This window comes from Takifugu rubripes, chromosome 12, assembly GCF_901000725.2.
Source record: "Takifugu rubripes chromosome 12, fTakRub1.2, whole genome shotgun sequence".
NCBI lineage: Eukaryota > Metazoa > Chordata > Actinopteri > Tetraodontiformes > Tetraodontidae > Takifugu > Takifugu rubripes.
The window spans coordinates 1,695,530-1,711,714 of NC_042296.1; the positions used below are offsets into that span (position 1 = coordinate 1,695,530).

The following is a 16,185-nucleotide window of genomic DNA, read 5'->3' on the forward strand; positions in this document are numbered from 1 at the left end:
ATTCTGGCTCGGACAGCGGCAACTGCGTCCAACCAGCTGTCCCGCTGCTCCCCCGAAGGCCTCCGCCAGCACTCGCCCGCACTGCCGCTGCACGCGGGAAATCCAGGTCGACACCCATAAATGTCAGCAATGATATGTGTGCTATTTACAGAAGCTGGAAATGTGTCTCCGTATAATATCTATGTAAAGCGAGAAATCACCACAATTGTTTTTTTTATTTCTATCCAGGCTGTTTTTATTCTCAAAAGGCATCACTATATATTTCTATAAAGAATTGTGCCACTGATAAATGACCAAACACATGCAAACTGCAAAAAAAACCAACTTATATAATTCACATTTTTTAGAACAGGCCTCCGTGAAAAACTACAAATCATCGTTACTTTAAGTATTTTGAAAAATACTTCAGTCCGCATTTTGAGTTCAACACCAGAATTACACAGTCTGCACTGCTCTGTAAAAAACTGTTCACATGATGCATCGGTTGTTTGAAAAATACAGGCAGATATTACATAGAAATGTTCATAGTCACACAGTGTTTTCTGTATTCTAAACCAGAAGTGCTCTTGAAAACACACCCATGCTGCAGGGATAACACAGGGGGAACAATCCAAACGTTGTCAAAGGATAAGAGGAAAACAAACTCTTGTTGTCACAGCTCGATGAGTCACAGTTCTGCTGCACTTCGTCTGTTTGTCCTTTAACATCCTCTCTTCACTGAGGCTGGTCTCTGCATAGAGATAAACAGGATTTTAGAGCAGATCAGCCGCTAAAAAGGAAAGCTTTCGTGTGCTAATGAAGGCCCAGTGATCATTATATCAGCACTACAATAAATCTTTGTTTGGAAGTAAAATGCCCACGTTATTCATCTTTTTTGGTTGGTGGGGCTGATGGGGATCGACAGGTTATTGTGCAGTAAAAGTCAAACAAGCAAGAAGGAAGCGAGCCAACAGACAGTATGCCTCGCAGGGTGCTGTTGATACCACCTGCCAACAGGGGGTGCTATTGCATTAACAACCCTTCGTGTTCACACTCACATGGGGTCATAGTTGCTTTGCTCTTTGGATTTAAGAAACCGCATGGCAAGGAGTCCTCCCGCCTGCACACACAGCACCAGAATGATGCCTCCAATGAAGCTGGACATGTCAAACTTGGCCTGGGAGAACTCAGGGGATGAGTTGGTTTTACCTCCATCACCTAGAGAGGGTTAGGCTTGCGGTTAGGCATAAACTTTACAGGAGAGGAAATCAGAAGGGGCTGCTGGCACTAAGCTGTACCTGCTTCTCCTTCAGCTCCTCCCACAGCTACAGTCTCCACAACTGGGAAATAAAACATGCAAGTTTTAATTCTCCACATCCTTTGTGGTCAAGTCACCGTCTTTTGCTTCCTACCAGTGCACAGTTCAGACACTCTGGTCCAGCTGCAGTTCCTGGATTTGTCTATAGGGTCACCATCATCCGTCACACATGCACCTGCGTCATTTCCTGTGTCAGACCGAAGGCTCTTTTAGCGTGCTTGTATTATGTGCATTCCCGGCACACTGAATAATTTAGTTATCTTGTAAAAACCACATAGGCAAGATTGTGTTACCGCAGCTATGAGGGTAGAATTACTATGAGTGGTCAGTTGTGTGTGTGTGTGTGTGTGTGTGTGTGTGTGTGTGTGTGTGTGTGTGTACCATCAGGGCAAAGCCTCCAGACGCAGCCTGTCAGGTTGAGCATAGAATCTCCGACACAAAGGTCACATGACTCGGCCTGAGAACAATCTTGGGGAGGGATTACAGTGGCAGTCAACATAAAGCCTCGCTCATAAAAACATATTTATTGTATTTGTGGACATATGATATCAGGTCATGACATAGGTGTGTGTCAATCAAGGGGACAGCTTGAGGACATGTCCTCATGACAGCAGAGGGTTGAAGCTGTCAAGGAAAGAGACATTATGTCTCACATATATTAGGATATGCCAAAATACAGAGAAAAACATTGTCCAAATGTTAAACGTTGAAAAAGGAATCAAGCAAAGGAGATGACGCCAGACTCATACCTGACTGCAAATACACAGATGGCATCGCTGCAAAAAGCAGAAGGGCTGAGAAGACGAGGTTCAACACCAGCTGCTGCATCCTAAGAATCAGAGAAAAATATACCGCAACAGCCAAAACTGCCTGTATTAAAGTATCCGGCTGGGGCAGACAGCAATGTTGCTCCTGGCTGGGACACAGAGTGACAGAAACACAGAGAGAAGAAGTGTGTAACATGAGCGAAACCCAAACTTGGTTACCTGGCAACCAGCTGGTCCAGCTCAACCCTCCTGAAATTTACACCCGTTGGGATGGGACGTGTTGACGCGTTCCCTCTGTGATAAGAACAACAGTTTAGAGAACGGAGTGTTCACCATCGGCCGATACACAGGCGATACACAGGCGGCTGTAGGGAGCAGGTACTTCCTGCGACCCCAGGATGGTGCACGTTCCATCATGCAGAAGGTACAATCTGGAGATTCAGCAACAGTGTTTTGGAAATTTTGTCCTCTGGTTGTAACAACAACTCATTTTAACAAAATAACTTTGTCTTTGAGTGCCCGGTTACTGAACAGTGTCACTCTGGTGTTAAAAGCAGCTGTTTTGTTGGAGGGATTCATCCATCAAAAACCTCTGAGTCGTGTCCAGAGACGGAGAGATCAGGAGAATATCGTAGGTGTGACACTGATGTCGATACCAAAATGTGTCAGGAGCCATGTGACAGCACACAGGGGGGTTATATGTCACCAAACGCCGCCAAATTGCCTCCAGTTTTTGATCCGTAATCCAAAAGACGTGAGGAAACCTCCACGTCCTTCAGATTTCCTCCGTGCCATTCAGCAGCAGCAGCACACGAGCTTCGACCTTCAAAGTGTTGCTTACTAATGAAGCTGCGTCACAGTCTGGCTCCGGGCAAAGCCCTGAAATTCACAGCGACCCCGGAATCACGACTCACGATTCATCCTTCTGTCCCACCAACACCTCCCACACTCACACCGACCTGACTGAAACACTCCTACATCTCACATGTTCTCAGCCTTCCTCTTCTTCACACACACAAACACACGGTACATCTCTCAGCAGGTCGCCCTGATTTGTAGCTATACAAAGTTATATTTTTAGACTTCTCCAATCCAATTTCATCCTTAATCAACGCTTCCAAAATCAATGAAGAGACACAAGATCTGCCATTAATGCCACAATTTATTGCCACTGTTACACTAAAACTAGGTCACATACACAGCAATATATAAAATATTGATGCTTGGACTGGAGGGATTGTCCTCTCCTGTTTGCAAATCAAATCAAATCAATCTTTATTTATATAGTGTCTTTTACAATCAAAATTGTTTCAAGGCACTTTCCAGAATCCCAGGCCCTAACCCCCAACAACGATTAGACAACCCCCTAAGAATGATAATTTGTCTGTCTATGATAGTAACTGGAACTACAGAATTAGTAACAATAAGCTTTTTCAAAGAGGTAGGTTTTAAGTTTGATCTTAAAAGTAGAGATGGAGTCAGCCTCCCGTACCTGGACAGGGAGCTGGTTCCATAGCAGGGGGGCTGGTAGCTAAATGCTCGGCCCCCCATTCCACTCCTAGAGACTCTGGGAACCACAAGTAGACCAGCATTCTGACAGCGGAGCGGTCTATTGGGCTGGTAAGGTATCACTAGCTCCTCCAGGTAGGATGGAGCTAGGCCTCTGAGGACCTTGTAGGTCAAAAGAAGGGTTTTAAAAATGATTCTAAATTTAACGGGCAGCCAATGAAGAGATGGCATTACAGGAGTTATGTGATCTCTTTTGTCAATACCTGTCAGAACTCTGGCTGCAGCATTTTGGATCAACTGGAGGCTTCTTAAAGAGTTGTTTGGACACCCTGATAATGAAGAATTACAATAGTCCAGCCTAGAAGTAACAAATACTGGACTAACTTTTCAGCATTATGCTGCGTCAGTAGCTTCCTGATCTTTGAGATGTTCCTCAGGTGAAAAAAGGCACTTCTAGAGACTGTTTTAATGTGTTTGGTCAAAAGTTACTCCTAGATTCCTCACAGAGAGACTAGATGTTAATGACATACCATCTAGAGTGATCATGTGATCTAATCTATCCCTGAGAGGTTCAGGACCAAACACCATGACCTCAGTTTTTCCTGAGTTAAGGAGGAGGAAATTTGAAGACATCCAGGACTTTATGTCTTTAAGACAGGTCTGAAGCTTCACTAACATCTCTGTCTCCTCTGGTTTCATGGATAAATAAAGCTGAGTGTCATCAGCATAACAATGAAAATTTATCCCATGCTGCCAAATAATGTTCCCTAAGGGAAGCATGTACAAGGTGAAGAGGACTGGTCCAAGTACAGAACCTTGAGGAACCCCATGACTAACCCTACTGTATGAAGAGGGAACCCCATGGACATGAGCAAACTGGCATCTATCAGATAAATATGATCTAAACCAGTCTAGTGCTGTCCCTTTAATCCCAATCACATGTTCCAGTCTCTGTAACAGGATGCTGTGATCAACTGTATCAAAAGGAGCACTGAGGTCCAGCAGAACCAGCATAGAGACCAGTCCATGATCTGAAGCTATGAGAAGATCATTAGTAACTTTAAGAAGTGCTGTTTCTGTGCTGTGATGAGCTCTAAAGCCTGACTGAAACATCTCAAACAGGCTGTTTCTCTGCAGGTGCTCACCACAACCTTCTCAAGAACTTTAGAGATAAAAGGAAGGTTGGATATTGGCCTATAATTTGTTAATACGTCAGGACCCAGTGATGTTTTTTTAAGCAACGGCTTAATCACTGCCACCTTGTAGGACCGGGGTACATAACCTGACACTAAAGAACCATTGATCTGGTCCAGGATAGAACTGCCTATCACTGGTAAAACATCCTTCAACAGGTGTGTTGGGATGGGATCTAAAAGACACGTGGTGGTCTTGGATTTCTGAATTAGCGATGACGCCTCAGAAAAATATATAGGGGTGAAGGAGTTTAAGGGCTCGTTGGAGAACCTGTATGTTCCCACAGTCAGCACATCTGGTGATGGTCCAGTTGTTGGGATGGCCTGGTTAGCTTTTTTTCTGATAGCCAGAACTTTATCAGTGAAGAAGCTCATGAAGTCTTCACCACTAAGGGAAGAAGGGATACGTGGATCTAAAACACTGTGACTGTTAGTTAATTTGGCCACAGTGCTGAAAAGAAACCTGCGGTTGCTCTTATTTTCCTCAATTAAAGAAGAAAAATAAGCTGTTCTAGCCTTACGGAGGGCCTTTTTGTAAACTAATAGACAGTCTTTCCAGGCTACATGATAGCTGTCTATTTTACAAGAATGCCACTTCCTGTAAAATGCTAAATATCAGCTAAAAAATAAATTTACTCTTGACACAGAGAAAGGTAATACTGTAAATATCAGGATATTGGAGCTGTAGTTCTCCAGTTGGAGCCACAAAACAGCTGTAATTTGAATTTGACAAGAACTGTGATTCAGATGCTCGAAGTGACGTATAGAGCATTGGCAGGAAGCATCTCCTAATATGGCCAGAGCCAGACGAGACCCCCAGCCCCCCCTTTCACACGCATCGATATGCGCGACCACGTCCTCCGCGGTGTCCTGCAGCACCCACGCATACTATCAAACCGGGGAAGCCATGAAATCCCTGCTGCTGTTATGGTGCTGTAGAAATAAGTGTTGTGTAACAAATATAATAATAATTTCAAATGTAAGCAAAGACAACAAACATGCACAGCAAATAGAATCATGTCTGGTGTTTTTTCTATTATTTTTCTTATTGTTTCTTATATGCTTCTCTTAATTTTCTTTTATCATTATTACTACTACTGTTAGTAGTACTGTCCTTATTACTATTATCGTTAGTATTACTCTGTATTAGTAATAAGATTAGTATTGTGTTTGTCTAGTATTAGTATGTTTATCAGCATTAGTATTAGTATTCCAAGCGAGTAGAAGTGAACAGTTTGTCTGCATTACGGAGCCCCCATGAGTCATCCTGGTGCGTTTCAGCACCTTGGACAGCACCATCACGCAGATTTCCCCCTCCAACCCCCCCCCCACCCCCCACCCCCCACCCAGAAGGACCTACGTGTCCAGGATGTCATTGAGTATTCAAGTGTTTAAAGGCCGCATTGTCGGTCTGCCTGAGGTGGTTCTTATTTACCAGAAATGAGAAGAAAGAATGAGCCGCAGTGGGAGGGGCGACAGATATGCCGCATTTTTCTGAATGGAATTACTCCATATACTCCCCCACCATCCCCACCACCAACACACACACACACACACACACACACACACCTTCACTCCGTTCTGACTCCTGATTGGTCGAGCCCTGCCATCGCTGACGTCAGACGAGCGCTCTTGTGGACGAGTCAGCGCGCGAGAGCATCCATTCTGCCTCCCTTAGGCGGCTCGAAGACACACAGGAGGAGAAGAAATGTGCGCGGTGCCAAGTTCGAGTCCGGTGCAGCTTTGATGTTGGACAGCCAGGACTTTTCTGCTCGTCTGACCAGGAATTTAGCAGCACCACGCCGGACACGACTATCTCCATCAGCTGGATTACGGAGAAGAGGCGACAAGGCTGCAGCGACAAATTCCCCAAAAACGTTTTAAAGGTAAGATTGGTGCGACTGTGTGATGTGTGCATGGATGCAATGTGCGTGCGTGTGTGTTCGGGGGCGCGTCCTCTGCATGGTGCAATGGAGCCGCAGCTGAGTTACACAACAGGGAGCTCCACACCGAGGGGGTGGGATATACCTCCACACTGAGACGTGACCAGGATGAAAGAACGTTCAGCGAATCCTCCCTACTGTGCACAGACTCTCGTTACAATTATTTCTGAACTACATCCCAGAGTTCTGCGTTTATGCTCGTCAAAAGACGCACGAGCAGTTATATTCAAGACGTCTGTTGACAAATGGAAAACTATAGTGAAAGACTGATTGCTGCAAAAAGTAATTATGGTTTAGTCGTTACCCCGTGATCCATTCATAGGTTTGTAACTGTCACGGTAGCCTGCGTGCTGCTGAGACAATTTCTGATGTCACAGATCCTGTAAAAAGCTGAATTATTTTTGGAAGCTAAATGGCGGAAAAATGTGAACCGATTTATGGGCTGAAAATGAATGTTTTTTGTTAATGCAGCATTGAATTTTCCATGTATTTCCATAATTTTTAGTTCTAGAAGTCTCAAATTGTTATGTTAAAGCCAGATGAGACTTTAAAATACAACACATTTCTTAAAAAATGGGTATAAAATATCATAGAGTCATTTAGGTGCCACCTCCGGTCTCGATCAGCTGCTCAGGCCTGATTTAACATGTTTTCTTCTGTCTGTTTCAGGCTGTGAGGCTGCTGAATGGCCATGATCCTCAATGCCTCTGACCTGGGCTGGGATGAGTCCTCAGGTGCAGAACCCTTTTTCCCCATGGACCAGGCAGACAGCGCACCTCCGCACAAAGTGCCACCCCTCACAGTGTGGGGCATCGCTCTCTGTGTATCGGGGACCGTCATCGCGACCGAAAATGCAATAGTGGTCACCGCCATTTTGGCCACCCCGTCCTTTCGGGCACCCGTGTTCCTGCTGCTGGCGAGTCTGGGACTGGCTGATCTCCTGGCAGGTGTTGCTTTGGTTCTGCACTTCCTCTTCGTGTTCTGCATGGAACCCAGTGACTGGTCCCAACTGTTGACCTCTGGACTTCTGGTGACGTCCCTCATCGCCTCGCTCTGTAGCCTGATGGGCGTGGCTCTGGATCGTTACCTGTCTCTAAGCCACGCCCTCACCTACGGCTCCAGCGAGTCTCGCCACAGGGCGGCCGTCCTCCTGCTGCTTGTCTGGATCGGTGCGAGTATCATCGGGGCGGGGCCTGCAATGGGATGGCACTGTCTGAACCAGCCAAAATCTTGTTCTGTAGCGCGACCTCTGACCCGGACTTATTTGTCACTGTTGTGCGGCGGCTTTCTGTTGGTCGTTATGGTAACCTTGCAGCTGTACGCTGGAATCTGCCGAGTGGCACGTCGCCACGCTCATGCCATCGCAACCCAGAGACACTTCCTCCCCGCTGACCAATCATATGCAAGCAAAAACGGAAGTGGGAGGGGCTTCTCTCGGTTGATCCTGGTGCTCAGCGTCTTCGTGGGCTGCTGGATGCCGTTCTCTCTCTGGGGGCTGCTGGGAGACGCGTCCAGTCCTCCCCTCTACACCTATGCCACCTTGGTTCCGGCAGCCGGCAGCTCCCTGCTGAACCCGATCCTCTACAGTCTCAGAAACAAAGACATCCGGAAGGTTCTGCTCCAAGCATGCTGTCCCCACAGACACACACCAAACACACACATACACTACCCCGTCGACGTGTAAACGGCCAAGCTGACCGCACGTGTGTGTGTGCGTGCCAAACATATCACTGTTATGTGCCAAGACAAACACATAGCCGCAGACTCACATGTTGGACACATACACACTCCCACGTATCCAAGCGGCACGAGAGATGACGTTCTTCTGCAAAACAGAGTGTTCTTAGAACACTGCCGAGATGGGGAGCCGCCGGTGGATGATTCAAGACTGAACGTACCGTCTTGTTTGTACTTGTGCCTCTTTCTCAGTACTTTGTCGACTGAATCTGCAGACTGATACAATCAGAGACACCATTAAAAATTTGACTCCTTGGCACTTTAAAGACGAGCGGGACATAATGGTTTCTGTTTAATGTAAGCCTTTTACAGTGTTTTGACATGTGTGATCCAAAGCTTGTATTTGTTTCTTACTTGAAGTTCTAAAAAACACACACACACACAAACACACACATAGTTCCAGTTCTCTGAGATTCTATTTTGCACATGCTGTCCAAGGCACTTTGAGAGGTACTGACCATATGTTGGTGCCGCACAGTCTTTTTTTGAAATCAATGAATATTTTATACGGATGAATAATAAATCTGCTTTTTTTCTACCGTGTGATGTCGGAACTCGCCTTTTCTTCTGCCAGAGCTTTTACAGAGTCATCTTTCACTTTTTAAGCTAATGAGGCTGGAGTTATTCGACGGTCTGAGAAGGCTTTTCATTTTACATGCATCCTATTGCACAAGCAGAAGCGCTTGTGCAATAGGTCGCTCTCTCTTCCTACTCATTTTCTGACCTTTACAACTTTGGATTTATTTCCACATTTCTTAAACCCTCGGCCTCAGGAGTCCCCTACACCAACCTACAGGATGAGTCATAAATAATGCCGTGTTCTCCTACACTATCCTCCCAGGAAATTGTTATTCAATGCACAAAAACGGACATTATTCACTCGCCAAGAAAAGATGGCCAACACCATAATGCAATTTTAGATATCTTTATTGGAATGACTATAATCACTTTGGAAATTAAGGCAAAATAAGCAAAGCTGTCGCTGTGCATCTCGTACAGTTGTGCTTAAAAACATACAAATAAAAAGGCACTTGAGTGAGAATATGCGGTCCACAATATTAGTCAGTTCTACCTGTGACACAAAGGTGACGTGTTGTAGCTTTTGGAAGTGAGTGATCGGTGTATAAACCCAAAAACAACCTGCACCGACACAAATTCAGCCTTTACAAAAGGGCACCATGGGAAAACAAGTGTTTGCCTGAGCATCGAGCATAAAAAGAGCAGGAGGAAAGACTTAAGAGAGCTGAAAAGCATTACAAAATCATGATTGTGACGTGAAGATTTCCCTTGGTGACCTGTCACACTGGACATAGCAAATCTTTCGAATGTTTATAAGCTGCAATCACCCCTTCATGCCAACTGAATCCACCACACCCACAAAATTTAGGAAAAAATAATTAAGGGAATATTCATTAATTTAGCAGATATTTACTATACATAACATAAACATATACATCAGAATCACCAAAAACCTCCTGATGTCGGCATCTTCCCTCATTCCAGAGAGCGCGTACAAACGCAGGAGAGGATGTGAGGTCACACACTCGTTGCGACCGTGTTTGTGAGCTCTCTGGTTAAATCCAAAGGTGGGAATCTTGGAAATATTAGAACATTAAAGACAAAGAAATTCTATCTCGAATAGAGATGTGCACCTTATTTAGAGCTTTGATGTAACACTATTATCCAGCGGAGGAATGGGTGGGACTGAAACAGGCATGTCGATCATGAGTTTGAACCGAACTACCAGGAATGTTATTCATAACAGGTGATCTGCACATACTGGACTATGTGAGTGTACACAGAACATTATGCCTACATTTGAATGAGTCATTTTTTACCCTCCTTACTAGGCCGTGTCGATTCCAGCGTCTGTTTTTGACAGCCTGGAACTAAGACTTAGCAATTAACTACCATATCATGTGACGCAACCTCCGGAAAGGACAACTAACAAGTGGAAATGAAAGTGATGGGAATTATTCAGACCACTCGTCGTCGTCAAACTCCGAAGAATCGTCCTCGCTGTCGCTGCACTCCACGGCGATGCGGCGGGACAAGATGGCGGCCACGTCGTTGCCAAAGTGATCCCTCTTTTCCTGCTCACGCTGGGCCTCGACCTTACGCAGGTTGAATCCTGAGGCGACAGTTATAGTGAGATTTCTGCACAGCATCAAAATTCAAATCCATCCAAAACTTAAAAAGGGATCTTTGCATTAGAAATCCACTGTAGTAACAATATTGATGTATATAACGAATTAAATATGTGACACAAACGTGAGAAATTCCTGTTACCTTGTCGAATAGCCTGCAATAGATCGCTGCGGGCATCACTAACAGGCTCAGGTGGAGGTTTGGGAGCAGAACTGGGTGCCAAACCACCGGGGGGAGGCGGGGGAGCAGCAGCGTGAGCGGCAGGAGGAGGGCCAGGCGGAGGAGGAGGGGGAGGAGGTGGTGGTGGGCCACCGCCTCCAAACATTGGAGGAGGTGGAGGAGGAGAAACAGCGGACATCGAGGGGGGAGACGGAGGAGCGGGTGGGGAGGGGTAGGAGGCACCAGAGTTGGAAAGTGGCGGAGGAGGCGGGGGGCCTTCAAAGTCAGGGGGAGGTGGAGGGACTCCCATGCCAGAGGGCGGGGGAGGTGGAGGAGGTGCAGGGGGAGGCGACAGGTGGGGACGAGAGATGGGCGGGGGTGAGGACATGGGGGGAGCAGGGGGTGGGTGGTTTGGACTCAGCACACTGACGCGCTTTTGAGTCGGAGCTCCGTACTGTCCATCGCTGTATCTGTGGGGGAAAGAGCGGATGTTAGAGAGCTGAGGGTTCCAACTCCCCCACCACCATCAAACAACAACCCCTACGCAGATAAAACCCCTCACGGTCATATTCTCCCCATCATGTGGGACAAGTGCTCAGATTAAACTAAACCCGTACGGGGGGGCTCCCAGGAATGATGCCACTTACGTCATGTCTGGAGGTGGAGGAGGCAGGAAGTCATCGGTACCAGGAGGAGACATAGGGGTGCCGGGCTCATATGCATAGGAGCTGGTGCTCTGATCAAAACCTTCTGAACTGAAACCGTCTCCAGATCCAATGCTACCATTTAAAGCCTCAGAAGAATTCCTAGAAGAAGACATAGCTCCGTTAGTGGAATGCAGTTATAGAGGCATGTTGGTTTGGGCCAACTAGAGCACGTTTCTGAACCTCACATTAGAATGGCGCCCACAGAAGTAGGAAATAAAACGTGTAAGGTTTCCCTTGAGGCCAAGAGAATCATTAAAATCAATAATAAATAGCATCTAAATTACATGTTTGAAAACATATACTGTATATGACCCCAGTTTGCTTACTCCAATGCAACAACACTTGTTGCACCAATTAGCCGATTTTACCTCTCTCACGACACAGTAAAGCTTTGAAGGAACTGAATAACTGGGGCTTTTTGACTCACAAATGTGTTGGTGCAGTTTGCCAAAGAACAGCCAGTGCTCTACACATCCCCGGAGAACGCTCCAGACAGGATGTACCACTCACAGCAAAGTGTGTACCGATTGGTCAATACAATGTGGGAGACTAGAATTTACAAAAATGAAGGTTTGTACGTTCTCTCAACCTACATCAAATCGTTCTTTGGCACCACAAATTCCTTTCCCATTTTAAGGCGTTCCCATTCCTCTTTCCTGGTCTTGACCTTGCGAGGATTGAGTGTCCGTGGGTTCAGATGGTCTTTCTTCTCCTTCTGCTCATGGAAAGAAATCAAACAGGTGTTATTGCGGGACATTAAATCTCTCGTGGATGTAATTTAGTGCAGTTCGAGTTGTGTCTCACTCGGTGCTTGCGTTTCTCCTTCATGATGTCCTTCGTGTCCTGCAACATCTTCTCCTTCCACAAGTCAAAGAAGTAGGAGGGATCGGTGTAAAACTTCAGGGCTTCCCTCCCATCATCCCTTTAGACAGTTATTCAAAATATTATCATTGCATCTCAGTATCAGTTGTATAAAAGACAAGATGCTTTGCAGTGTGCTGGCAAGAAAACCAGAAGATAATGAGTCTCAGCGCTACAGGATGCTAACTAGAGTTAAACTATTTTGATTTTTTGCATTCCTGCAGTAGGCTGCACATACTGGGTAATACTACTCCGCTCATAAGAAAGGTCTTTCTAGCCTTATTTATTTTATGTTGAACATTCAAGGTAGTTTGAGAAAGGAAGGCAGGAAAGGCTAAGTCGTGAGCGACACCTTGTGGCAGCTTTGAAAACTACTGAAGACATATTCCAGTGTAACCTTTTTCATTTGTTTTGTTTTTGTGATTTTTTTTAAATGTCTTTGCCTAATCTCAATTGTGTTCTCAAGTGTTTTGACATTTCATTTTTCTGGTTCTTTTCCACCCAAATAGTAAATTATAAATAGTCATTGCCTTGAGAGAAGGGCCGCAATACTGCAGACTGTTAGTGTTTCAAGGGTGGGTCACATTTTAGATGACAATCTGTCTTTTAATGAATGCAGAACACAGAAAAAGGGGAAGTGGTACACAGCTTTAAACACTACTGAGTCATGGCCAAAGCCATTTAGAGAAGACTCAGAAGAATGTACATTCTTGATAATATACAGTTACCCTGTGCAGAAAGATATATTTTATTGCTCTTAGCTCCATTTTGGGTTCAAAATGTGGGTTTATTTCAAAAGCAAACTCTACCGGTATTGGCTGAGTTGGTTGAGAGGTGGGGGTGGGTTGCATGTTGAATAGGTATCCTGAACGGGCATTGGCAGAGACGGCCTGGTGAACAACTGCTGGTCCTGAGTCAGACTGCTACGGAAAGCTTTACGGGTCGTGATGCCCTGAAGAGAGACTGAAGAACAAACATTTGCTTAGGAACTGCATTGAAAAGGAAAGAGAAGATATTTTTCAGGAAGGCAACTGTAATGGGTACTCTAAGATTTTGTCAAATGGAGCCATATTCAAGCTCATGCCTGCTGCAACGTGTCACCTACCCTCCTCTTCTTTTGGGTCCAGCTGGGTGACTTTCACCTGCAGACGATCCACCCGCTCACCCAGCGTGTTAACTCGGACCGCAAATGCTCCAGCCTGAACAAACAGCTCCCCGAACACATCCTCTGCATACTTGCCTGCACAAAAAGAAGGGATTCATGACTTTAAGAATGTATCACACACTGGTAATAAAAGCCCCCACACACACACAATCACACCTGCAACTACTAGCAAAGTTGCAATTTACACTGTCTAACATTTAAGAGCCAATGATTATACATCAACATCATTATTAATAATAATAAGAACACATTAATGATGATCTCTATCAAATCAAGGCGCTAACACTCACTGAGGCTGCCGAGCTGACGGATAACATTTGCAAGGCTGATGTTGGTAACACATTCCAGCTCACTGCGGATATTGGAAGGGACGGTCTGGCGACACACGTGCCGCGGTTCGATATTTCTTGTTACCAGCGGCATGATGGGGTACTGTGGGCAGGGGGGCCCAACCCTGAGGAGGAAAGAGTGATATGAGGCAATCATAGAAAATACATATATAGAACAATCTGTGAAATACAAGAATGAAACATACGCTGTTGCGAAGCTGTGTACATAAAGCTGTAATATCATATGTCGAGATTTGTCATTAAACTAAGGGAATTAAACAGATATAATCAGCTACAATTTAAACTAAATCAAGTCTGTTTGCCATTGAAAATATTATTGAAAATAGATTATTTCACTGCATTCTTAAATCGGTCACATGATCATGTGACACCCAGACGTGCAAGTATAAATACACCAGCTAAAGCAGAAGCAAAAGTCAAAGCTTTGCTTTAGTCTGTCAGAGTTCAGTAAAACGTCTACACAAGAGTCTGCAGCTCTCGCCATGTTATTTATTCAATAAATACCATCTTCTATAGAAGATCACACATCTGTAGTGGCTGTAATCTTGCAGAATTTAGTTTAGTGCACTGGAGAAGCGGCTGATTCCCCACAGGGGTTGCCTAATTACAGGCTTTTCCAAGTTGACGATGGGGCATGAGAAAAATTAACCGTCTGGGGCATGTTTTTAAAAATCGGTTATAGTGGGTCATGACTGTGAACTTTCCGTTAAATATTGACAAGAAAAGGGTGGAAAAGGACTGTAGTTGTGTAGTCACCATGCAGCGTTGTGTGATTAGTTCCGACAGTAAAGGACTGATGGAAATTAAGTTAGCGAAACAACTTAAATATGGTTGTAAATCTATTACCCTTTTCGGAAAACCGCAATAACTGCTGAATAATTACATTTTAAACTTCTTTTACATAAAATATTAGCGAAACAAGCTAAAATGTAACTTGGGATTTCGGCCTTGTCAGAGCAGGAAGTGACTTGAAGGCGTCTCTTATCTCGAAGAAACAGCCAAACAAAGGTATATTTGTGCCCTCCACTTCATATACACGATATGCGTGATAACAACCTTTTACTCACCGTCAAAACTGGCAGTTGTAGTCTTTCTCAGTGAATATGGTCGTAACCCTCTCAAGATTTACACAAGAAATGTTGACCAGTTCAGTTTACGGGCTAGTCGCGTAGATCGCCGAGGTCCCGGAATTGTGAACTTCTGATTGGTTGGTCGATTGGCTCGGTCGAAGATGATTGGCTGTTTGGCCTGTCACTTGCTGTTTTCTGAGAACAGGATATGAAAATTCCTACGTAAACTGCGCAACTCCGCCCTGAGCGGCAACGAACATCTCTGCGCAATTAGCGTATGACAGGGTGGAGGCAGAGGCGCATTCCAACATACGCTCCAGCGAGTTGCAACGCGTCCGAGGAATGACTAGAATTATGCGTCAAAGTGGAGAGAAGCACTTATGCATATAAATACTGGCAAACTGGCACCAAAAAAATGTAGTATCTACAGTCGTAACTGCTTCTAACGTCATTATACCGCTAATCAGCGGTTTGCATGTTGTTTGTAATGTAATCCTGCACTAACATCAATACAAAAACATGGAAATTGTGAATTCCATGAATTCAGCATGACCTGTTAACGTATTTTTCCGTAGTTTTGGAACATATTGCCACTCCTATAAGACTTTCTCCCATCATTGCTCTCTATATGATTTTTTTTCTTTGACTGCAGTTCCCATAGGAAAGCCTCAACAGGCTGGGCCCCCGGACTGGGGGCTTAGAGTTACGACGCCCAGTTTTCAGCGTCTAAAAGGGCCATTCGCCAACAGCTCTTTGCAAATAGAGCATTGTAAAAGGAGGCCCGAAGGAGGCCCTGAATGTTAAGAGAAAGATTTTAAATTTTGTGGGGAAATTTAAGAATAATGTAATTTTATTCTGCTTCTACTTTTTAAGATGTTTGGCAATTTCTTACTTTAACAGCTCCTATTAAGAGGTAGAACCATTTTCATTTAATGCTTTGTTCAAGTAGACCCCAGTCAGTCTCTGAATCTCCTCACTTCCATCATTGTATTTTAAAACTGATTGTTTTTGTTGGCTTGTTCAGCTCCTTAATCAGAATCACATTTATTGCCAAGTAACTCTAAACAAAATCCAAAAAATGCAACAACAAAAGTACATATGCTGTAGGGCTTGGGCCCCAGTGCAGACAAAACACGGAAGGTGCTCTGGTAGTAGGGGATGGTGTCAGAACACCTTCAGAGGACTGCCGAGGTGCCCTTGAGCAATGTACCAAACCCACAATTGCTCACATAGGAACTTGCGATGGACTGACAGCCCATCTAAGGATGTTCCCTGTCTT

General features: G+C 44.9%; 3 protein-coding genes across 4 annotated transcripts; 1 reads left to right on the forward strand and 2 right to left on the reverse strand.

Moving 5' to 3' along the window:
- Positions 1-208: 208 nt before the first annotated feature.
- On the reverse strand, positions 209-6,472 carry cd164l2 (CD164 sialomucin-like 2). Of its 2 annotated transcripts, XM_029845382.1 has the most exons (8): positions 6,336-6,472; positions 2,284-2,358; positions 2,047-2,126; positions 1,679-1,765; positions 1,392-1,484; positions 1,278-1,319; positions 1,038-1,197; positions 209-730 (listed from the first exon to the last, which is right to left on the reverse strand). In XM_029845382.1, exons 3-8 carry the CDS (start codon positions 2,123-2,125, stop codon positions 715-717), a joined length of 477 nt encoding a protein of 158 aa, XP_029701242.1. In that variant the 5' UTR covers position 2,126; positions 2,284-2,358; positions 6,336-6,472; the 3' UTR covers positions 209-714. The 2 variants fall into 2 exon arrangements, with proteins under 2 accessions (XP_029701242.1, XP_029701241.1); XM_029845381.1 differs by lacking the exon at positions 2,284-2,358 and having other exon boundaries at positions 2,047-2,213; positions 6,336-6,421.
- Positions 6,430-8,742, forward strand: gpr3 (G protein-coupled receptor 3). Its single transcript, XM_011608946.2, has 2 exons — positions 6,430-6,652; positions 7,379-8,742. The coding sequence occupies exon 2, from the start codon at positions 7,395-7,397 to the stop codon at positions 8,391-8,393; it is 999 nt and encodes a 332-aa protein (XP_011607248.2). The 5' UTR covers positions 6,430-6,652; positions 7,379-7,394; the 3' UTR covers positions 8,394-8,742.
- Positions 8,743-9,355: 613 nt separating this feature from the next.
- Positions 9,356-15,060, reverse strand: wasf2 (WASP family member 2). The gene is made up of 9 exons (XM_003968883.3): positions 14,904-15,060; positions 13,777-13,940; positions 13,427-13,561; positions 13,131-13,284; positions 12,265-12,382; positions 12,054-12,175; positions 11,401-11,559; positions 10,736-11,223; positions 9,356-10,577 (listed from the first exon to the last, which is right to left on the reverse strand). The coding sequence occupies exons 2-9, from the start codon at positions 13,907-13,909 to the stop codon at positions 10,420-10,422; spliced, it is 1,467 nt and encodes a 488-aa protein (XP_003968932.1). The 5' UTR covers positions 13,910-13,940; positions 14,904-15,060; the 3' UTR covers positions 9,356-10,419.
- Positions 15,061-16,185: the final 1,125 nt, after the last annotated feature.

Bases quoted from the DNA above. Each gene is read 5' to 3' on its own strand.
- cd164l2 (XM_029845382.1), bottom strand. From the start codon at position 2,125: ATGCAGCAGCTGGTGTTGAACCTCGTCTTCTCAGCCCTTCTGCTTTTT. The intron at 1,320-1,391 runs GTAGGAAGCAAA...TTTATTTCCCAG, and splicing joins AGTGTCTGAACTGTGCACTG to TTGTGGAGACTGTAGCTGTG. The intron at 1,198-1,277 runs GTACAGCTTAGT...AACCCTCTCTAG, and splicing joins AGGAGCTGAAGGAGAAGCAG to GTGATGGAGGTAAAACCAAC.
- wasf2 (XM_003968883.3), bottom strand. From the start codon at position 13,909: ATGCCGCTGGTAACAAGAAATATCGAACCGCGGCACGTGTGTCGCCAG. The intron at 13,285-13,426 runs GTAGGTGACACG...TTTGTTCTTCAG, and splicing joins GGACCCAAAAGAAGAGGAGG to TCTCTCTTCAGGGCATCACG. The intron at 11,560-12,053 runs GTAGGTTGAGAG...GTCTTCTTCTAG, and splicing joins GTGCCAAAGAACGATTTGAT to GAATTCTTCTGAGGCTTTAA.
- gpr3 (XM_011608946.2), top strand. From the start codon at position 7,395: ATGGCCATGATCCTCAATGCCTCTGACCTGGGCTGGGATGAGTCCTCA.